Source organism: Globicephala melas, chromosome 13 (assembly GCF_963455315.2).
Source record: "Globicephala melas chromosome 13, mGloMel1.2, whole genome shotgun sequence".
Lineage (NCBI taxonomy): Eukaryota > Metazoa > Chordata > Mammalia > Artiodactyla > Delphinidae > Globicephala > Globicephala melas.
The window spans coordinates 43,120,702-43,145,607 of record NC_083326.1 but is presented as its reverse complement, the minus strand read 5'-3'; the positions used below and the strand labels follow the sequence as shown (position 1 = coordinate 43,145,607).

The 24,906-nt window shown below is 36.6% G+C and overlaps 1 protein-coding gene and 1 long non-coding RNA gene across 2 annotated transcripts in view; one reads left to right on the top strand and one right to left on the bottom strand.

Annotated features, from left to right (window-relative positions):
• Positions 1-2,153, top strand: part of DSG1 (desmoglein 1) — a 37,521-nt gene extending 35,368 nt beyond the window's left edge. Inside the window, exon 15 of the mRNA XM_030876469.2 lies at positions 1,113-2,153. Coding sequence (XP_030732329.1) covers positions 1,113-2,153 — 1,041 coding nt within the window. The remainder of the gene's footprint in view (positions 1-1,112) is intronic.
• Positions 1-24,906, bottom strand: part of LOC115863564 (uncharacterized) — a 173,438-nt gene that overhangs the window by 67,727 nt on the left and 80,805 nt on the right. The window contains exon 3 of the long non-coding RNA XR_009566397.1: positions 10,043-10,123. This is a non-coding gene — a long non-coding RNA (uncharacterized lncRNA). The remainder of the gene's footprint in view (positions 1-10,042; positions 10,124-24,906) is intronic.

Sequence of the window (24,906 nt, the reverse complement as noted above, 5' to 3'; positions counted from 1 at the left end):
AGCAAATAATAAGGGGACAGTTGCTGAAATCCATAGGTATACTTCCTATCCATGTCCCTACAAATGAATATCATTTTCATGAAACGTTCCATTTCTGCCTCACAACTTTTGCACTTGTATCTCCTTCTGCCCAGAACACTCTCTCTGCTTTACTGTCCCCGTGACTTTAGTCTCTGAACAACCATCACTTTATGAGATGCTGTCCCTGAACTCTCTGTCTGAAAGAGCAACCCTATCCCTCTCTACTCCTTTACTCTGCACCTCCTAACAAATTCCTACAGTTCTGTTCCTACTGAACTGTAAGCCCTGTGAGAGAGGGACTTTATCTGGTTTTGTTCATTACTTTATTGCCAACTTCCTAAGAGAGTGTCTGCCGAACAGTAAGGACTCAAAAACTATTTTTGAATTGAAATGGCACAATGAGTTGGTTTGCTAATAAAGGTATTTCTGCTTAACCTGAAAGTTTGCAATCCAACATTACAAACAAAAGAGATGCAATAAAAGTACACACGTCTGTGACCTTTCACTTTGAATTGGAGGAGATTCTATTTTTAAGAACTGTCTTTGGTCACCTTCAATTCTGAATCCAAAAGTGGCATAGACCCAGAGTCAAATTTTCCTGTTATTTTGCTTAAAAAGCCACACTGAAATAAATCTTCATGGAACCACCATATTCACTTCATCTGAAGGAAGAAAAGCACAATTCTGAATGAACCCAAATCAACTATGAACTACCTAATTTAAACAAATCCAAAAAAATACACAATTTTGGTATACTTTAAGTTCCATGTTCTTAAGTATACCTCCTTCTAACTCGGTTGCAAAATCATTCACGTGATTCCTTTTGTGCTTTTGTGTCCCAAGTGCACTAAGATGAAGAAGTCCATCTAAATAAATATCAAAATGTATTATCCAAATTACAGTTAAAATAATTCCTAACCAAATTCTTTCAAGTAAGTATATAATAACTTCTAAAGAGTCTCTAGAAGATGTTAGAATTTTGTTTTATATATTTTTTTTGGTAAAGCTCTGGAAAAAAATAATGATAAAGACCTCTATTACTGTTAAAAATGTATTCATCATTTCATTTTCTCTTTCTTCTACAAATTCAGAAAGCGTATGCTTATGCAGATGAAGACGAAGCACGCCCATCCAATGACTGTTTGCTCATATATGATATTGAAGGTGTAGGTTCCCCTGCGGGCTCTGTGGGTTGTTGTAGCTTCATTGGAGAAGACTTGGATGACAGCTTTTTGGATACACTGGGGCCTAAATTTAAGAAGTTGGCAGATATCAGCCTGGGAAAAGGAGTGGAACCATATCTAGACCCTGATCCCTCTTGGCCACCTGACAGCACTGAACCGATCTGCCCTCTGCAGGGAACAGAGCCCATTGGTAGTGGACACCCACACACCTCCCCACATTTCGGCACCACCACCATCATTTCTGAGAGTAACTACCCCTCGGGACCTGGGGTACAGCATCCTATTCCTGATCCTCTGGGCTATGGTAATGTCACTTTAACTGAGTCTTACACCACCTTGGGGACTCTGAAGCCCTCTGTCCACGTTCAGGATAACCGACATGCATCAAACGTGGTGGTGACAGAGAGGGTGGTTGGCCCAATCTCTGGTGCCAATCTGCATGGGATGTTAGAGATGCCTGACTTCAGAGATGGGTCAAATGTTATAATGACAGAAAGGGTAATAACACCTGGTTCAAGCCTGCCCTCCACTTTGACCATCCCTGATCCTAGAGAGTCTTCAAATGTAGTAGTGACAGAAAGAGTAATCCAGCCAACTTCCGGCCTAGTGGGCAATCTGAGTGTGCACCCCAATTTATCAAACACCCACAATGTGGTTGTGACAGAGAAGGTAGTTTCAGGCTCCGGCATGACTGGCATTAGTGGCCCAGCTGGGCTAGGTGGAGGCAGTGGCATAGGCAGCAGTGGCCTGGTGGGCAGTGGTGCTGGCATTGGGCTGAGCAGCCTGGGAGGGGGCGGGGGCCTGAGTAGCAGCATCGGGGGCACATCCACCATTGGCCACTTGAGGGGCTCCTCTGAGCATCACTTTAGCAATACCCTAGGATCTGCCCCCGCTATCACAGCCCGAAGTCGAATCACAACGTACAGTACAGGACAATATACCAAGTAGCCAGGACCCCAGCACGCTTTTGCTCAGTGATTGTGATTTAGGTTTAATTCCCACCACCCAAAAACTAACAGTGTGATTTATGACGCACAACCAGGTGCTAAGAAAATTGTGGAACAAGGTGAGACACCTCAGTGAGAAAAACAGATGGAAATAGTGCTGTTGGGCAAGAGCTCTCCTGAGCATTTGTAGACTTTTTTCTTATAGTCATACTAACAGAATCATGACCGTGAACTAAAACTTGAGACAGGGTCTTCTTTGTGCCTGGATGGCCTGTAGGGTCTTCTTGGCTTTTGTGCGGCCTGTAGTGTATCTCCAGCACATGGAATAAATAAAACTTGGTCATGTAAAAGCACTGGCCTTAAGATGGCAATTGGCATCGTTCTCCTTGCTCTGGTTTGAATTGCCATGTAGCTCAGGTGATATTTAAATAAAACTAAACATGGAATATGCGCTCAAGTATGTGGGAAGAATTTGAAATATGCCCCGAATGCCTTGTCAATTTTGCAGATAATATAAATAAAAATCCAATCACATATTTAGACCAGGGTTAACCATTAAAGAAAAAAAATGGCTACTCTGCCAAGTCCACAAGCCACCAAGCACTCCCACCTTAATAACTGCACCAGATGAAACAAACTTCAAATTAGGAAATGTTTCCTGGGAGGGAAATTCCATAAGAGGGTGGCAACATAGTGAGATTGATTGGGAGTGAACTGGCATCGTCTGAGTCTAGATCTTGAGATGGGGCTTCGGCTATAATTCCTATGGAGTCAAGGACTTCTCTGATTCTAGTTTGTGTCTAGTGGTAGATGCAATATTGACCCATATTGCATACTGGTGAAGTTGCAGGATACCACACGCATTTTTCCCTTTACCACTGTGACTCTGACTTAATAAAGGAAAACCTGCCAAGTATACTTCTCAGGCTGAAGCAAGTCACACCTGACATGGTAAATTACCTTCCAAAGAAGTAGACGGGAATCGCATTGTATTTTCAGATTGTGTTTTTAGTAAGTGTTATTCATGTATATACAGCTCTTTATTACACCTCTCCTAAGATAAAATAATTGACTTACACTGAGCTGTGAAAAAAAGCCTGCAGTATAGTTACGCTTTGGGGAAATTTTTTAAGGGGATCTAAAAAAGAGTTTTTAGCACATGTAAAATATTTAATGGGGGAAGTTAGAATTGTTCACTAAATAATACCGTACTATTAGTTTTAATTGAGTTTAGTACTTTTTAAAATAACCCTCTGCTGCTATTTTGAAGAGATCAGCTAGGAACTTTTAACAGAGTTTATGACATTGTGTTAATGGGAATGAAATTGTACTAGACAATCCAATTTCCTTACTCTATCCCACCTCCTAACCGAATTTTCTCACTAACCTACATTTTACTTTCCTGATTTGATTTGTCAATAAGCTCTTGGATTATATATGCTCCAATTTATAGATAGTTTCTAAATTATATAGTATACTTTTCTAACTTCAGAATTTAATAATGTCCTATTTATGATGAGTCATTTCTATGAATTTGCTACATAGTGTTACCTGATTAAAATCTCTAAATAGAATCAAAGCATTCTTAGAAGTAAATTTACTATTGTATGGTAGAGGAATTTTTTTCTCTTTTCTAAATTCAATGCTAATATTTGCTCACTAATGTGAAACTGGATATGGCAAAAATATTTTAAGGATTAGTCCCCCCAGTTACTCAAATTTCCCAGAGTGTTACAAGATCAAAGAATAGTTATTGGACTTCCAACACTTGTCAAAGGGGGATGGCGAGTGAATTATTTTACCCAGAGCTATTTCCCTCTATGTTATAGCAGATGATGTCAATATTTTCAAAGCCACAATACACATCTTATTTTAACTCTGTACACTATGTAAAATTTTGATAGTCTGTAGCATGCCAAAATGCAGAGGTGTAAATAGAATCATTCACAGGGAGTCTTTTTTTAATTTCTTTCTCCCATTTGGAGGTTCCATTAATAATGGGTAATCTTTACAGAAATAAAGTCAAAAGCTACTTATTGAAATATACTTGAGTATGCCTGGGTCCAGGAGTTTGAAGAAATAAAAATAATAATAATAATAATTTTTTTTTTTTTTTTGCGATACGCGGCCCTCTCACTGTTGTGGCCTCTCCCGTTGCGGAGCACAGGCTCCGGACGCGCAGGCTCAGCGGCCAGGGCTCACGGGCCCAGCCGCTCCGCGGCATGTGGGATTCTCCCGGCTCGGGGCGTGTACCCGTGTCCCCTGCATCGGAAGGCGGACTCTCAACCACTGCGCCACCAGGGAAGCCCAGAAATAATTATTAATTCATTGTTAGTATTTGTCACTTTGATATGACATATCATCAGAAGTGTTTTCTTAAGACTCCTGATATCTTCCAGAAATGTTTTTTAGATTGTCTGACAAATGCCAGAGCAACCATCCTTAATAACTATCGTTATTAAGATCCATTAGTTACATAAAACCATGGGAGATACAAGGGAAAAAAAAATGGCAGTATTAGTCATCAGTCTTTCTAGGAAGATACTTTCAAATCAGACTCTTTTTTTCATGTTTACACATTGATGTTCTAACTCTTTATCCCTAAATTTTAAAATTACCTTTTTAAGACAGCAACCATTCTAACAGTCATTTAAAGGCATGTAATTGTTTTTAATGAACAACCTTTAGGAAGAATTTAATTCTTCTCTTTAGACGCTTTACTCTAACTCACATACTTTACGTCATTCCATAGACGTAAAGATATGAAAATTATTTTATAAGTGAATAGTTATAATTCAAACCCATAATGAAAGCTGAGTCTCAGATCAACTTGCTCCTAACAAAAGAGAAGGAAAAAAGAGTGATTTAATCGTTATGTGTATATAGTTTGAAAACAAAGCGTTTAATATTTATAAAACATCTCCCTTTCCAAAGAGGTAGTCCTTAGAGGCAAAAATTAGTGTATTATAAATACTTTATTATTTAATATCAACCAAAATACCATCTTGAGCTAATTTTGACATTGAATTCCAAATACATCTACTACATATTATTAGCCTCTCTGTATGTTGACTGATGTAAATGTATTTGCTCTGAAAAATTTACGGAAAAAGTATCTATTTCAGGTTATTTCTAGGGCTTCATTTGGACATCTGTTCTACATTTGTATATAAAGTTTTTAGCCTCATAATGTTCATTCAATGTATAATGTTCTGACAGAATTTTAATTATATCGCTTCAAAAATTACATATTCACTCTGACTGGATGTTTCTAGTTATAGACACAATTCATTTCTGAATTTATACCAACATTTGAATGTCAGCCAGTGTATAACACATATGACAGTCTTCAACTTTAGCAAGAGTTTAAAGGTGTTATAATCTCGGCTAAAATGGCCCTGGCTTTTTCAGAAAGACATTTGAAGCCCAAAACAAACTTTTGAAAGTATTGCCACATTTCCCCATGCCTATTTAATCAATTCCAACCTTTGAGGGGACTTCTGGTGTTTGTAAGACCTATTTCACATTGCACTAGAATACACCGGTCCATATAGATTATTAGTATCCATGAAACAGAATCTGTCTTCCAGTTCCAGATTATTCAATTCATGTTAGGACAAAAGCATAAATGGATCAACCTGTTCTCCATCAAATAATTTTAAAACAATGAATAATCTATTGTTTAGGTGTCTATATTCCTCCACCTAGTTATATTTGAATTACTAAACACTGTCATCAAGCTGTACTTAGTCTAACCTATTTTTCTTTCGCTATTTTACGAGTATTAGACTTTAATATTCATCTTGGGTGATGTTTACAACAAGGTGCTTTCCTTCAAGTTTCAGTATAAAAACTCTTGGATTATTTGGGTGTTAGTTCCTTGCTTGGTCATCTGTTGGCTACTTTAAGTTGGTCTGTAATTTCTAAAGAGTTATGTTTACAGCAATAAAATGCTTAATATGCCTTCATTACCTTTTCTGAATTGCAAGGTGGGGATGGGTCTTAGAATATAAGGAATAATTAGAGATTATCAAATCTAGTTATTATTTTCAGTCCATAGAGATCATTATTTTATTTTCACACTGTTAAGGTTTTTCATTTTCTGTTTCCTAAATCGTTTTTTCTCATGTTTACTGGCGAGCCTGCTCTCCAGAGTACTGCTTAGTAAATGTCAGAACACAGCGTTAAGCAGCCTCATGCAATAAGTAAATGATCAATAACGTGCATTTTAAGCTTTTATTTGATACTTTTAGCATCTTTATGCTTTCATATTTTTCTCTTCCATATTCTAATTTTTGTTTACACCAGCACTTTATTTCTTTTAAATGGCTTTTCTTCTTATTTGCTTTTAAAATCAAACACTTTCCTCTTTATTGGGGTGCATCTCCTTTGTGCTCTCCAATGCCACCTTCAGAACATTATCATCTTCGTCGTGCACAAAACCTTCCCCTTTTCAGACACATGCGATCTGCTTATATCCCCCTCCCCCTCTTCTCCTTGTGCCATTTCCTGACCTCTTAATAATGTCCCCACTTTTACTAAAGACTCTTGTATTCTGGCTCACAGTCTTCTGTGGCCTCTCCACCTCCATGGACGAGGCACTCAGCATCCCATATTCTCAGCTCTTACGCCTCCATTCCCCCAGCCACCTCAGTCACTTGCTTCTTTGTCATAACCCAGCATGGCAGGACCTTGGATGCCTCAGTTTCACTTCCTCCTATCCTTCCAGCTCACTTGCTTATGAATTCCGATTGTTGCAATTCCTCCACTTCATCAAAGCTTCCATTCTTTGGACTCCCACCGCTTTCTCAGTATCTGTCAGCTTCACCTCCCTCCTTGTCTAATCAAACTTCATGAGTCCAACTGTCACCTCTTGAAGCATACCTTCTACCTCCTTGCCCTGCTCCCCCTTTCATATCCCAAATCTTTTACCCCCGCATTTCTGTCTGCACACAAACAGCTAAACAAATGATTCAAGTGAGTTGACTTTTTTCATTTTAAATACTCGATTTCAGATCTCAGGTTAACATCACATGCTTCCCTAATCCTAGCTGATTCTGTGAGAGACTTCTCATCTCATTACACCAGATTACTATTCCATACTGTCTCTGTCCTCAACCCTCCCACACCTCCTCTTCCCTCCTTATTCTCAGTTGATGACCTAATCCTATTGTTCACGGAGAAAATAAAAGTCATCTTCTTCTGCCAAACCTGCACAGACACCCGTTACACCCATATTTTTCCCCACCGTATTGCAATGGAGTTAGTGTCCTACTCATATAAAAAGACAATTCCCCATTTAAGCTCAAGGACTTTGCTCCTTCCTTAACACTCTCTTTCCTATTCTCGCTCTCTCTCTCTCTCTCTCCCTCTCCCTCTGCCTCTGCCTATCTCTCTGTATCTCCCTCTCTCGCTCTCTCCCCTACCCCAGAACATTTCCATCAGCACCCTTCCCTGTGGCTACTGTCTCATTTTTTCTTTGTTTATTTCACCAAATTTCCTAAGACTCATGTACACGTGCTTTCCTATCTTTACCATGTCCCATGAGACTACAACATTCACCCACCAGCCCATTAGAATGACCCTTGTCAAATTTGTCTAAGACCTATACAACACCAAATACAAGGCCTACTTTTCTGTTCTGTCCTTTCTTGTTTGTTGTAAAGAATCTGAAAACAGTGACTGTTCTCTCTTCCTTGAAACATTCTTCTTTCGTGGCTTTTATAACACCATCCTCTAGGGATATTGATTATATTTCATTGGCCACTCTCTCTCTTATTATTTTTTGTTTACTCCCCAACTACCCAATCTTTAAATGGTAGTGTTCCCCTAAAGTTTGTCCCAAGACCTCTCCTGTTAACACTGTACATTATCTCTATGATAACTCATCCAAGCCCCTTTTTAACTGTTTGGGATTAAAGCTTATAATTTATCCTCTAATATCCCTCATCCCAGTAAATATGACTACATTGACCCAGTGCTCAACCCAGAATCTAAGTAGTCTTTTGACTTTTATCCTTTCCCTCACCCCTCACATTTAATCCATTAGTAAGCCCTGTTGATTTTATAACCAGAATATATCTCAACCCATTAAATAGTTTCCATCCCCATCTGCCACCCTACCAGAACTGCCTCTTAAGTAGCCTCTCTACTTCCATACTGGACTCATTTAAACAATTTTCTACAGATGAGCCTATGTGGCCTTCTAAAATATAAGTTAGATTAAGTCAATCCCCGATTTTAAGAATTTCAATGGATTTTCATTGCATGTCTTAGAACAGCCTACAGGGACCTGCCTGATCTGGCATAAAGGATGGTGGTGGGAAGACAATGGTGGCTTGGACTATAATAGTTATAATAGAGAACGTGAGGGGAAATGGATTGAGGAAATACTTTGGCCTTTGCAACTGGTATTCACTCTGCATGGAACATTTCCCTCCTCATTTTCATATGGTTGCATCCTTTCATCATTTAGGTATCATTAAGTATTATTTCCTCATAAATTCTTTCCTTGTCCAAATTGTTAATTCATTGATTCATTCATTGATTCATTCCACAGATGGTTATTAAATATCTAATAGTTTTGCCAAGCAGTGATGATATGGTAGTGAACAAAGCTCCTCATGGAGTTTACGTTCAAGATGGGGCGGGGGTTCTGACAATGAACAAGTAAGTGTATAATATGTTAGATGGCAATAAATGGTCAAGAGAAAAAGCAGGGCAACTTAGGCTAGGGAGTGCAGGGTGGGAGGGATACTCTTTTATATAAGGTAATTGAGGCAGAGTTAGTTATAAGGCAATATTTGAGCAGACCCCTGAAGAACATTCAGGAACAAGCCATGTGGCTATCTGGGTACAGGGCACTTCAGGAGAGGGGACTACAAAACTGCAAAAATTCTGAGGTAGGCATTTGCTTGGGGTATTCAAGGAAGAAGAAGGAGACCTGCATGTAGCAGTGAAAGAAGGAAAGCAATAAGAAAGGAAGTCCGAGAAGTAACAAGGGATGAGATGGAGTTCAACCTTGCAAGTCATTGTAAGAATTCTGACATTCTCAGTGAAATGGAGAGCCACTGGAAAGCTTGGGCAGAGGAGTGCTCTGCTCAGAATTGTATTTTTAAAAGATTACTGGTTGCTAGCTCTCTTATGAGAGAGTCCTATTACCTGGTTTGACCATACAGTTTGGTAGCAAAACAAGTGACAAAAATAAACCAAAAGCCCTGGATAGTTTAATAGCAACATGCAAAAAGAAATTGGAAAAAGGGCACTGAGCAATAGATTAAATTAAAATCTTACTATAGGGACTTCCTTGGCGGTCCAGTGGTTAAGACTTCGCCTTCCGATGCAGGGGGCGTGAGTTCTATCCCTGATCGGGGGAACTAAGATCCCACATGCCACACGCTGTGGCCAAAAAATAAAACATAAAAGATCTCATTCTTTTTATAATATATAAAAATCTCACTTGAAAGAACTCAAGCATAATAAATACAAATGGAGAATATTAAATTGACTAAAAAGTTTGAAACAGATGCCAGTTTCTGGGCATGTACTTGTGTTCAAATAAGACAAACTCCAGCTGACTCTGGGAGACTTACTTTTCCAAATTTTACAAACAAAGCTTAATTATGCCAAACTTGGGATATCCCGGTCTGCTCTGTGCCTGTGTGGTCCCAGCCATCCTCATTATATAAAACCTAGGGAGGAAAGCCCCTGCCTCAAGAACTTTTCCGCAATTGCTCAAAATATCAGGCTCCAATTCTTATCAAAGTTCATATCTGGTTGGACCCAGAATGTAATTGGTCACATTTTTCAAAGGAAAATACTTTGCTGCATTCCAATTAATAGATATCTCTTTCAAAATGTATGCCAGTTTCTGCTTGATAAATTACTCACCCAGGCTTCTCAGGTGGTTTTGATCACATGTTCAGTTGGATTCACGCAGAAATAGACTCTGAGGCAGGATGTGAGCACAATCTGGGGGGAAAGGATGGAGGTGAAGAAACCACTGGTAGTAAATGGGGAGATGAAAGAGGGAAGGGGAAGCAGCCATTAAAAGCCGGTGACCACCATGGACAACTGAAGCTCAGCCTTCCTGGGAAGGGAAAACCCTTCCTAGGAGCTGGTAAGGTACTTGTACCATAGAACTAAATCGTCCCAGAAATGAAGGTGATTCTGTATTCAGACAACGGCTACCATCAGTTGGTAATTAAGGACCGTCCCTGGGCATAGAATTCCCTGTGCTTGCTGCACAGGTGGGTAAAGTGGCTATGGCGCCAACGAAAGGAAGAAACACAGGAGCTGGCAGTTAGAAATCGGGCATGTGGACACTGAAGTGATAAGGGCAAAATATGGAGACGGTACCGAAAGGATTTGTTACAACCACTGGTATGCTCTACAGAGCATTCTCTGATGAAATATGTGACATGGAACCTCAGAATTTTCTGATTTGACAGGCCTTTCTTGAACATTCCACTGTAAATAAGAATGGATCGATAGATTGGATACCGAAACCCAATGGTATAAAATAAGAATGTCTTCGGGTTCCCCTTGTCATTAATTTGTACCTTTATGATATTATATCATTTATATTAATTAGATTCTTCTCCCTGTAAAGTGTTTAGACATACAATCGTTCTCCTATAACACATGACTTAGCTTTACTGTTACACATTTAGGAGTGACCTTGATAGATAATTGGGTTTGATGTCTATTTAGTGCCAAAAAACAAGGGCTATGAGTCAAAGTCATTATTTTTTGTATACATAGCCCAAACACTTTAACAGCTTATTTCTAACAACAACAATACAGTTCACTCTGTTTCTAAGACATATTATTGCAAAAATTGAAAAAGGTACCTCAAAAATTCTATTGTCATGATTTGAATATGGAAGAAATTAAATAAAAAATTTTGAATTCATGTATGATGCAGAGAGGTCAACGTAGTGACAAGCAGAAACTGAAAAATTATTTGCTGGATACATGAATAAATGCAATCCATTCATGCCTCAGTTCTTCTAAAATCTATTCTTGCCTTGGCGTTCTATGTGAGCACTGAGCCCCTAGATTACATCATAGTGCTTCTCAAATTCCAGCCATTCCCAATAGAACTTCCCTTTCGAAGTTACTCTTTGGCATAATGATGCCTCTTTAAAATGAGGGACAATATAATTTAATTTTCTTAGACTGTAAAATGTACCTTTACCAAATGTCTTAAAAAAGACTAGATATATAAAAATTTAGACCTTACTAGTATGTAGTTAGAATTAAATGGTTAACTACAGAAAAATAGTTTATTTCCAAATATAACTAAATATTTTTCAAATATTTGAAAAATGAGTCCAAAAATATTGGAACAAGAATGTAGCTTTCTTCAAATGACAACGATCATGGTAGCAATAGAAAAGTGCTTCCAGGACCCTATGAGATAAACATATCATAACAACTATCACCTGATAGATGAAATCAAATATATGTAAGTTCAGACCTTTTCACATGCTGTTCTCTGGGAGAGTAATTAAAGATATTCCTTCTCACAGGGGAAGAATATTTTAGTAGACAGCCCTGCAGCTTAGATGAAGGGCATGTCAAAATATCTATACATCTTTGCTCTCTATTCATGATCAATAAACAATTTGGGCGTTGGTACCTTGCTGGCTAGGGCAAGTAGAGGGCATCTGGGGAGAAAATATTAACTTTACAGTTATCCCACCATGGAAAAATCTCCCCCACTGCAAACTCATAAATTAATATTTACTTTATAAATCATCTATAAACATGATTATTGAGCATCAGTAACCAGGAAAACTTAACTGTTTTCAATATAAAGACAAAAATAAATGTGAGCCTAGAAAACTCAGATGTAAACCATGCAATGGGGAACTCAGGGCAAGTTAAGTAATTAATATGTCCCATTTGGGTGACTGGCTGGACTTCTTTTGCAACACTCACCACTAACAACCCAAAAGCTTTCCTTCTAAAACATACTTATTTGCAAAGTAAGGATAATAAGCCATATTTTTTAAGATATATAATGTATTTTAAAAATTATTAAAACCAAAATGAGGATTAAAAATCAATTAAATAGAATAAAATTTTAAACACAGATGCAAAATTGTCAGAAATTAATTTGTTATAAACTACAGTAGCAAACAATAAGAAAATCATATTTAATGACTAACAGTAAAAGCTGAATACTAGTATATAGAAAAAATAACTTATATCTACACCTAATGCCAGAGGTTTTAATAAATGGCAAGTCTGTTAAAGATATATACACTCTATAAATTATAAAAGAAAGAATACTACTCAAAGAGAATGCACTGTATGCTAGTTTTTTCTATTAAAATGTATCTAATTTAATGTCCCAAAATCTTCCAGGGAAGAAAATAGATAAGGAATTTGCTATTTACAGAACTAAATTAACTCACTCATGGAAACAAACCCAGTTAGTGAAATTCCTGGAATTTGAACCATATCTAAATCTTTATTCATTTCAATATGCCACACTGGCATAGCACATTGATCTTAACTGTAAATAGATAATTCTACACGCTTGACAAACAAGATGCTCTAATTAGAGATAAGACACCTTAAATAAATAAAATAAAAAGATATTTTAACTTCTATACAATAAAAACTAACAAATGTGATAAAAATGAAGACAATGAAGATTTCCAATTAATGATAGTTGAGTCAAGATATTTTTACTCTACTCAATTTTATGAAATAAAATAACAATAAATAAAATAATAGTTGAACATAACAATCCACCTTCAAAAAGCAAACACACACACACACGCAATGTCTGCTAAGTACACTGAAATGTGGACCAAAACTAGGAAGTTCTAGAGGTAGTTAATATTCCTCCAGATCTCCTGTAGAGGGCAGATTTCTCTAAAAGTAAATGACACAGTCTTTCAAGATTCAGTGATGTAGGCAAGTTATAGAATTGTCAGAGAACATTCTTATAGGAAATCTGTTCCATATCACTGGTCAGTAGGTGAGTCAAAGCTGAAAGACAGACTCTTTAAAGATGTCATCTTTACTTCCTGACCCCATAGACATGAGGAAGGAAGAAAGAGAATACTATAGCACATTCAAGGTAACCCAGGGACCAATCCAACTAAACTTCATGAGTAAAAACCAGCAGAAACAACAGAATGCAGAAAAGCACCTTAAAACACTTCATATATTGAAATCATCAGGCATGTACTATCAAATAAAAATCCAATAAAATTCATATACCTAGTATACTATACTAGATCAAAACAAAAGAGAATGCACAGATTTAAAATATCAAGAATTCTTTAAAATAGGACTTAACTATAGATTCCACAGATATTAGGAAAATAATAAGAGGCTATTATAAACAACACGTTGCAAATCAATTAGAAGATTTAAATAAAATGGAGAAATTCATAGTAAAAAGTACAATTTACTCAAACTGTCTTAAGAACCAAACACTCAAGGAGGAAATAATTTCAATCTAATACAACTCTTCTAGATAAGAGAATAAAACATCACAATCCTCAACTCATTTAAGAAGGCTAGCATAACTTCGACCAAAAAATTCAACAAGATTAGCGTAAGACAGGAAAACTATATGCCAATTTCACTCATGAACTTAGGTGGAAAATTCCTAAACAGAATATTCACAAGCTAAATCTAGTACTATATCAAAATGATGATGACCAAATCTGGGTTTATAACTTAAAACACAAGGCTGGGTTAACATTAGAAAATTCAATCCATGTAATACACCACAGAAACAAATTAAGTGAGAAAAATTATGTAATCTTCCCGACATATAGGACATGTTTAGTAAAACATATGCTCGTAGTAAATTATGAGTAGAGAAAACTTTCTTAACTTTATACAGACTATCTATAAAATCCCCCAAATAAATATCATACTTAATAGTACAAAATTAAAAGATTTCTCTGTGAAATAGAGAAATAAAATAGTGATGTTCACTATCAAAGTTTTGTTTAATATTTTGCTGATGGTACAAAAGTAGGGGGGAAAGGTTATGGGGATGATTGGAAAAAAAGAAACAAAACTATCATTATTGTCAGATTAAATGATTGTGTAGTTAAAAATCCAAAAGACTCTTCAGATATATCATTCAAATTAAAAATAAGGGTTTAGCAAAATTGCTGGATGCAAATGGCAGAATGCCAAAATCAACTGCACTTCTATATGCAAGAAAATGTTAGAAATTGTAATTAAAGAAAATATATCATTATATTATTATACTACTACCAAGGAATAACCTTTAAAAGGTCTCTGTAAGACCTTAACAATGAAAAAATAAAACTTCATTAAATAAAACCTAAAAATATAAAGAAATCTCCTTGTTTGTGGTACTCCAATAAATGACTCAAAATTGAAATTTTGACAATTCTTTCTAATTTCTGTTAAAATATTATACAAGCCTAATCAAAATTGCAGCTTGTTGGTGAAACACCTGGTTCTAAAATATACAGGAAATGCTATTGGCCAAGAACAGCCAAAACACTCCTGAATAGAACAAAGTTATGCAATTAAAACAGCTTAGCACTAACATAAGAATAGATGAATAGGCAAAAGGAAAAAGAGGGAGAGACAGAGCTTAAAAACAGATACACACTTTTATGCACACTATTATTTTTCAATATTTTATTTATTTAAATTTTTGTTTGTATATTATATATTTTATGCACACCCTCAGATTTATTATAATTGGTACTACAGAAAGCAGTGCAGAAAGCAGTCGCTTTTTAATGAAGTGTCTGGACATTAAGGTACACATATAAAAAATAAAGATGAAATTGATCCCATAACATTTACAAAAATCATCTCCAGATGATTTAGGAATTTAACTTTGAAAGGCAGTATAAGTGTGTGAAAAGCTTTCTTAAGACACAAGAGCACTAACCATTAAAGACTGATAAACTTGACAATTTCAAAAATAAAAATTTCTATACATTATATCTTCTTAAAAAGTAAAAAGTCAAGCCACAGAATGAGTGAAAAATACTTGCAATACATATATCCAACAATGACACACAAGATGTGTAATGTAAAGAACAACAAATCAATTTTTTAAGAGGCACAATCTGATTAAAAATGGGGAAAAAAATTTTCAATATGCCTTTAACAAAAGAAAAAAATCCAAACGGACAATAAACACAGGCAAAGATATTAAACTCAACAACAATCAGAGAAATTCATAGGAGATAACATGTACCCACCCTGCAAATTGGATAAAGTTTAAGAGTCTGATGATGCTTTTGCTTTCTGTGTGGGCGAGCAAAGCAAACTCTCCGAAACTGATGATGGGAACTCAGCCCAGGTCAGTATAGTCACTTGGGAAAACAAGTTAAAGAAAATTAACTTATGACCCAGAAATTCTGCTCCTTGTATACGCCCCAGGGAAATTGTGTGCATATACTGATATAAAGGAGATATGAAAAAAGAGGCGAAGATGATAGGATTGCTGGAAGGGGGCCATGAACCAAAGAATTGAAGGCATCCACTAGAAGCTGGAAGAGGCAAGGAAACAATTCTTCTCCAGAGCCTCTAGAATTGCAGCCCTGCTGACACCATTATTTTAGCCCCATGAGACTCATTTTGAACTTCTGACCATCAGAGATGTAAGATTATGAATTTGTGTAGTTTTCAGTCACTGTTTGTGATAACTTATTACAGCAGCAATAGGGTACTAAGAGATAGCAGGATGGCTTCTAACAGCCTATTCTATGCAAAAATATAATCATTCTCAATTGCAAAATTTTTAAAAAATCCAAAACAAACTTAAAAGAGAAAAAAATAAGTAAAAATAATTGCAATGCATATGACAGAAGTTAATTTCCCTTACATAAGAAGTTTATAAATCTATAATTAAGACCTCAGTAACACAATGGGAAAAAGGAAAAAGGAAGCAAGCTTTTCACATAAAAAGAAACACTAATAGCCAGTACCGCTTCCCTCCCATGAAGAGGCGCTAATCTTACCATGTTAGAAAAATGTCCATGTTTACCTGCTGCCGTTTCGGGTTACCCATAGGCCCAGGTTAATTACCCTGGCTCAGTAGCTCTTAAACTTCAGCCTGCAACTCTAGAATTACCTAGAAAGCTTGTTGAGAATACATAATTCTAGTTCCCACCTCCAGAGATTCTGATTCAGTAAATCTGGGGCCGAGAAATCTGCTCTTGTTATGTACTGGACCATACGATTTTGCAAGTGGCCCAAGAAATATATTTCTAAAAACACTGCCTAGCTTTTGACCTTCCTATATCTGGATTTCTTCCAAAACAACCTGAGCCCAGATCCCATTCAGAGTCTGCTAGATGCATAACTACACCGAAAGCAAACTATATATATACTATATATATATATATATATATATACCTTACAACTTTGCCAGAGAAGGACACTGCCAGTGTCATCAAAGTAGCCAGAGTGACATCTAAGTAATTACCACATTGTGGAACCGCTGCCACTGCTGTCATGATCAGGAGTCGAGGGTGAACTACAGTGACATTTTGGGGAATGAGTATGTAGTAAGTATGCAGTAAGTATGTAAGTAATGCACTTTAATTAATACAGAGCTAGAAGCCACGCTACTCATTCTGCCCTTATTTGGAATACATCCCACACCAAGGGCCTGAAGTCCCAGAGAACCAACAAGGCGCTTCTGTCTGTGGGTAAGTATGATTTTAGGGTGTAAACCAACATCATCCTTATGTTATTAGCATAACTCTTTAGGAAACTGATGTTTGATTCCATGATTTCTAACACCCACTAAATAACCTGGTTTGCCAGCACCCTTGTTGCCATACATAAACTGGATTTAATGAGGAGACAGGTTGTTTATCTTCAATGCCATCATCTCAAGGTGAACAGACATGTATTCACAGTAACTACTCTAGGTCAAGACCGAGGCAGCTTTGTTTACCTATTTTCCATCCCTCCAGGCCCATGCTAATGAAAACCCTTTTGCTTGAGTCAACTCTAGAACCTCCTTGCCTGTAGCATTTGACATAGTTTGGGACCATAAATATTTTTAAAATTTTCTTTCCTCTAACACCTGTTTTCAAGAGATTAAGCTGCCCTTAGATACTTAAAGAATATCCACCAGTAACCCTAAACTGTGATAATTTGATGTAAAACTTTGTCCTGACACCATTTTCATAATATCTTTGCCTGTAGAGATTTCTTTTTCTTTTTTTTTTCAAAAAGAATTTGTACTGGAATGTATTGAATTAGCTGTTCTCTGTGGCATTATTTTTTTTTAATACGTGTTAAAGTGCTTACTATGTGTTAGATGGGTATGACGTTTGGAATGAAAATGCCCTACAACTTTGGAAGCAGGATGAGACAATATTACAGAAACACAAGAACAATAATTAAATATCAAGAGCACCCCTGAAATTCAATGTACACTTTCATATGAGCAAATGAAATCAAATTGGTTTGATTTCAAACATAAATAATAGGGCAAACTTAAATTGAAAATTTCCGCTTGCAGAGTCAGCTGTTAAACTCAATAGTTTGGTCAACTCTCCAGTATAGAAAGGTTTTATTTTTTAATAATAACGTTCAACTGTCCACTCTTTTCCATTTTGCCTTCACATATCTATCCAATACTGAAAAGTGGCTTGGTATATATATAAATTGACTATAAATCAGGAGGTAGAATTCTTGCCCTCTTCATAGTACTAATAAACTTTTCAGCCTCTCTGGGCTATACTGTAACATCGAGACAAGAGAAGGAAGAGGGTACAGATTGGATAAATAATCTCTAGGGTATCTTTAAGCATTAATATTTCATGCTCTGTGTCATTCATGGCTGGTACCTCACAAGAGAAACAGAAGTAGTTGCTGTTTATCTATCTAAGCTCGAAACCATGTGCTTTGCCTAGAAAAGGATTTTACTAACTAAAATTCTTTGAGGATTCTACTTTGAGATAATCTCCTCAACTCTCCCAAAAAAGTAAGTCCAAATAAGGTCATAGGAGTTATTGCAGAATCTTTTAAATCTGCTCATGAGAGTAATCTCCAGCAAATTCTGGGGAGCACTGAAATCAGGAGTTATAAATGGGGAAATCTGGAGGAATCATCTAAATGATATAGCCCTTATTTCTACTGATTGTTGTTTCTTTTCTTTGAAATTCACCCAGTGAATAGCAATTTAGATAGATAGAAAATTTTATATTTCAGAAGAAATCAACCAAGCATGATATAAACAAAGGGGGGTAAACGCTTGTAAAATATCTCCATATGACCCAGCAAGGGAAAAGTATAATTTTCCCCTTGTGAATAACAATAGGGATCTAGACCTGTTTCATTAATTCTCTTAGGCAAATTAAATTATTCTAATTTAACATTAACTAAAATAAAACAAAAACAAATTTCTTTAACTGGCTAAACAATGGACAATTTTCCATATTATGATGTTAGTATAATACACTATTAGAGGTTGCCTCAGAGCTTGCTTGGAAGTTGTTATGGAAATAAAACCATCGTGATAGCTACAGACTTCTCCCTGATCCCCTAGTTCCTTCTTAAGGTCTGACTCACCCATTGTTCAGAACCATAAATCCACTATGGACTATAAATCCCTGCTGGCTTCTCCCATTCTCTACTTTTCTGCAGTGACTCCCATTGCAATCAAAGATCTCCCACATTTATTCCTGCCTCTTGGCCCAGTGCATAGTACTGGAAACAGTGAAGCTCCTGTATGCTCTCTACCATCCTCTCATATTCTCCTTTTGAGGCAGACACCAGAAAGAATTTTATGTACATGGGCCATGGTAAACTGGGTAGCACACAGAAAGAGGGTGTCAGCCATACATTTTTTTAAGCCTGAAATTCCATTTATTTGGGACACTTTATTTTCTCCTCCTATGTTTCTGTAATTCAAATCTTAAGCAGTATTGCACATTACATTTCCACAAGACACAAACCATCTCCAGAGCTGTTAGTGGTGTGTTTCTAGGGATAGAAAAATACTCAGTTAGCCAAGGAATATCCCCACTCATTGATACAGTGCAAATTCTCATCATCCTTCTTTATTCGAAACTAAGTCAAATGTTTCGTACAATGGGAGGGAGGGAAACTCAAGAGGGAAGAGATATGGGGATATATGTGTATGTAGAGCTGATTCACTTTGTTATAAAGCAGAAACTAACACACCATTGTAAAGCAGTTATACTCCAATAAAGATGCTAAAAAAATAAATATATAAAATTTTTTAAAAATAAAAACAAGGCCACAGTGCAGTTATAGCCAATGAAAAGGTCCTTGGGAGGCTGGATTGGAGAGAACCCCCTCACTTCACCCTTTCTCTTGGCAATCATCTCAAGCAGTAGCACCATTTGTACCTTCGATATATACAAAAACAAAGGGAAAATGCTGTGCATTCCAAAAGCCCAAAGCTCACTGGCACCATTGATAGAGGATATATCTCAAAGAGTAAAAATAATTTAATGCTTTTCTGACCTATATATAAAAGAAAATTTTTATAGTAGATACAGTTGTCACATTTCAAACCTCTGGAGAAAAATTCATGAAAACAAAGAAGGATGGAAGCTCAGTTGGCTATAAACAGTTACAAGGGAATGTTTTAAATGCTTATTTACTCAAGCATAGGTTTCCATAACTCTTGGTTTAAAGACTAATCTAGCATACAATGAAATAGTGGGTTAATATCCACTCCATGAATGTATATGTATTAGTTCTAGACAATCTGGAGGACCACCCAAAAATGTATTTTAAAACGTGGACCATATACATGATTTATCAGGTCAGCGTATACATTTTTGAATTGGGCAGATATCCCCAAATATATGGTTTGGCTTAGGCAGATATGTCCAAATACTGCCTCCTCATAACAATTCATTTTTTTCCCATTGCTTAAGTATAATTTCTTGCTCTCTGTCCCATAAATATCTTTAACATATAATTCATTTCTCTTCATTTTAGAATACTATGCCAGCCCTCCAATTGCCTAGATTCTTTCCTATGCTTGCAAAAATGCTAAACTAAGGTTCTAGAGGAACTAAGTGTTATTTGGAATACATTCCCTGACTAGGGATAGACCTGCCTTGTTTCTGAATTGCAGGGATGGGGTAGTGAAGGCAAGATGCGGTCTCCCTTTAAAATTCTCCAACCAATACCTATTAGCAATTAGAGAACATTTAACTACACTTTCTTTTTTATGTTTGTGAGTGTTGCTGCCAGCCTGAAATCTTTTCATGAGAAAACTATGCGTATACTAAACCCAGACAAACAAAGGAGAAGAGAAAAATGAAAAAGGGAAAATGATTTTCAGAAATATACAGATGCTGCTCTGGTCTTTTCCCCTTAAATTCTCAGGTTTCCAATTTCAGCTTCTTCTCAATAAATATATTTCTGAGGGTTTAAAGGTGTTCCTCATCCATATTATGTACTTTTTTATCAGTGGAAATGCCATGAGGAGTGAACTGTATTGTGGTTACCTTAAAACAATTCAGTTAATGTTATACCACACTGGTTTGACTGTATATAGAGGAAATAAAGTTGCTAAAATGTGGAAACAAATATACTAGTGAAATCAGAGTTTCTTTGTCTTAATCTTATTTTTAGAAGATCTTTAAAATTGAAGAATGCAGCTCAACTATAGGACTTCTTACGGAGGGACGCAGGAATCACCAGAATTAAGAGATGAGAGTTTCATTATTCTTTCTCCCTACACCATACTTAGGCTTGGTGCCTTTTCACAAGGTCCTCTGCTCAGAGTGTCAGTCCTTGAAGTTGGTTCTGTAGTGGACATGTGTGTGTGTGTGTCAGTATATGTAATTTTGCTTTTACAATGCTGGCAGTAAGAAGCCTACTAATTTTATTCAGCATGGTGACAGGCCCTAACATTTAAATTATTTTTCATGTTGTGAGTAATTTATTATTCATTGGGTATCTTCCCTGTAAATCTTGTCCTCACTCTGTAAGATTTGTCTTTGGTGTCCAACAAAGGGTTTCATTGCAATGAGAATCAAGGTGTGTCTATCCTCTGACCCACAGCCCAAGCAATGCCAGCCTTCCAGACCAGCCCAGGAGCTCGGGGTGGGGAAACAGAGCCATTATAGAACATCTTCATTCCTCTGCCCAGACAACAGCAGAGTTATCTCCCAGGCCCTCCTAGAAGGGCATCTCGAAGCACATCTTGCTGAAGAGCCAAATTCAGGACCCAGAGGATTAAGACTAAAATCAAATCTCACTGGGGTTCCTGTGCAAGAGAGAACTGGAGGAATGGATTGGCTCTTTTTCAGGAATATTTGCCTTTTGATCATTTTAATGGTAAGTAGAATTTAAAGGCCTGGGAAAGAAATACAAACTTGAAACCTTGCCTCCTGTGTCAGTTGTTGGACTTTCTACATGGGATTCACTCCATTTTAAAACCCCTTCCAGCAAAGAGAGTTCTATGAGTTCAGCCTCTGGTGACTTCAAAGGACTCTCCATGCTTGAGGGAACAAATGGCATAGAGAAGCAGGGTGTAATCTGGTTGAATTCAACTTAAATGACATCAGAGACATAATCTAATTCAGAAAAAATGCTGGAATAATTCTAAAATGTATAATCAGAAATAAAATTATTTTTCAATTTTCTTTTACTTATACTTAAATCAGGCAGATTGTTGCCAAAATTCCCCGTGCAAATGGGTTCTACATTTGTAGGGAAGTAAAGTTGATCAAGCCCATTTCTTTTAAACAGTTATTTCCTTGCGAGTTTGTTTCAAGGTGGAGGAATGTTAGCTATGTCAAGATTACACTATAACTAATTATAAAATATTTGAATCATAAGAATTTTTTCCGGTAAGAAATGGTTAAAGAAAAATGAAGAAAACCAAGCCATTACGACAAACCCTTTCTGGAATTATCAAGGCATTCCTACAGTCCAGGAAGGGAACATTTAGGTGACCTATTTCTTTTTTTTTTTTTTTTAACATCTTTATTCGACTACAATTGCTTTACATTGTTGTGTTAGTTGTTGCTGTATAACAAAGTGAATGAGCTATACGTATACATATATCCCCATATCTCTTCCCTCTTGCAACTCCCTCCCACCCTCCCTATCCCACCCCTCTAGGTGGTCACAAAGCACCGAGCTGATCTCCCTGTGCTATGCAGCTGCTTCCCACTACCTATCTATTTTACATTTGGTAGTGTATATATGTCCATGCCACCCTCTCACTTTGTCTCAGCTTACCCTTCCCCCTCTCCGTATCCTCAAGTCCATTCTCTAGTAGGTCTGTATCTTTATTCCCGTCTTGCCCCTAGGTCCTTCATGACCTTTCATTTTTTAATTTTTTTTTTTAGATTCCATATATATGTGTTAGCATATGGTATTTGTTTTTCTCTTTCTGACTAACTTCACTCTGTATGACAGACTCTAGGTCCATCCACCTCACTACAAATAACTCAATTTCATTTCTTTTTATGGCTGAGTAATATTCCATTGTATATATGTGCCACATCTTCCTTATCCATTCATCTGTTGATGGACACTTAGGTTGTTTCCATATCCTGGCTTTTGTAAATAGAGGTGCAATGAACATTGTGGTACATGACTCTTTGAATTATGGTTTTCTCAGGGTATATGCCCAGTAGTGGGATTGCTGGGTCGTATGGTAGTTCTATTTTTAGTTTTTTAAGGAACCTCCATACTCTTCTGCATAGTGGCTGCATCAATTTACATTCCCATCGACAGTGCAAGAGGGTCCCCTTTGCTCCACACTTTCTCCAGCATTTATTGTTTGCAGATTTTTTGATGATGGCCATTCTGAACAGTGTGAGATGCTATCTCATTGTAGTTTTGATTTACATTTCTCTAATGATTAATGATGTTGAGCATTCTTTCATGTGTTTGTTGGCAATCTGTGTATCTTCTTTGGAGAAATGTCTATTTAGGTCTTCTGCCCATTTTTGGATTGGGTTGTTTGTTTTTTTTTTTGATATTGACCTGCATGAGCTGCTTGTAAATTTTGGAGATTAATCCTTTGTCAGTTTCTTCATTTGCAAATATTTTCTCCCATTCTGAGGGTTGTCTTTTCGTCTTGTTTATGGTTTCCTTTGCTGTGCAAAAGCTTTGAAGTTTCATTAGGTCCCATTTGTTTATTTTTGTTTGGATTTCCATTACTTTAAGAGGTGGATCAAAAAAGCTCCTGCTGTGATTTAAGTCATACAGTGTTCTGTCTATGTTTTCCTCTAACAGTTTTATAGTGTCTGGTCTTACATTTAGGTCTCCAATCCACTTTGAGTTTATTTTTGTGTATGGTGTTAGGGAGTGTTCTAATTTCATTCTTTTGCAAGAAGCTGTCCAGTTTTCCCAGCACCACTTATTGAAGAGACTGTCTTTTCTCTATTGTATATCCTTGCCTCCTTTGTCAAGATTAGTTGACCATAGGTATGTGGGTTTATCTCTGGCTTTCTATATTGTTCCATTGATCTATGTTTCTGTTTTTGTGCCAGTACCATATTGTCTTGATTACTGTAGCTTTGTAGTATAGTCTGAAGTCAGGGAATCTGATTCCTCCAGCTCCGTTTTTTTCCATCAAGACAGTTTTGGCTATTCGGGGTCTTTTGTGTCTCCATACAAATTTTAAGATTTTTTGTTCTAGTTCTGTAAAAAATGCCACTGGTAATTTGATAGTGATTGCAATGAATCTGTAGATTGCTTTGGGTAGTATAGTCATTTTCACAATATTGATTCATCCAATCCAAGACCATGGTATATCTCTCCATCTGTTGGTATCATCTTTAATTCCTTTCATCAGTGTCTTATACTTTTTTGCATACAGGTGTTTTGTCTCCCTAGGTAGGTTTATTCCTAGTTATTTTACTCTTTTTGTTGCAATGGTAAATGGGAGAGTTGTCTTAATTTCTGTTTCAGATTTTTCATCATTAGTGTATAGGAATGCAAGAGATTTCTGTGCATTAATTATGTATCCTGCTACTTTACCAAATTCATTGATTAGCTCTAGTATTTTTCTGGTGGCATCTTTAGGATTCTCTATGTATAGTATCATGTCATCTGCAAACAGTGACAGTTTCACTTTTTCTTGTCCAATTTGCACTACTTTTATTTCTTTTTCTTCTCTGATTGCTGTGGCTAGGACTTCCAAAACTATGTAGAATAATAGCGGTGAGAGTGGACATCCTTGTCTTTTTCCTGATCTTAGAGGAAATGCTTTCAGTTTTTCACCATTGAGATTGATGTTTGCTTTGGGTTTGTCATATATGGCCTTTATTATGTTGAGTTATGTTCCCTCTATGCCCACTTTCTGGAGCGTTTTTATAATAAAAGGGTGTTGAATTTTGTCAAAAGCTTTTTCTGCATCTATTCAGATGATCATATGGGTTTTATTCTTCAATTTGTTAGTATAGTGTATCACATTCATTGGTTTGCATATGTTGAAGAATCCTTGCATCCCTAAGATAAATCCCACTTGATCATGGTGTATGATTCTTTTAATGTGTTGTTGGATTCTGTTTGCTAGTATTTGTTGAGGATTTTTGCATCTATATTCATCAGTGATATTGGTCTGTAATTTTCTTTTTTTGTAGTATCTTTGTCTGGTTTTGGTATCACGGTGATGGTGGCCTCATAGAATGAGTTTGGGAGTGTTCCTTCCTCTGAAATTTTTTGGAAGAGTTTGAGAAGGGTGGGTGTTAGCTCTTCTCTAAATGTTTCATAGAATTCACCTGTAAAGCCATCTGGTCCTGGACTTTTGTTTGAAG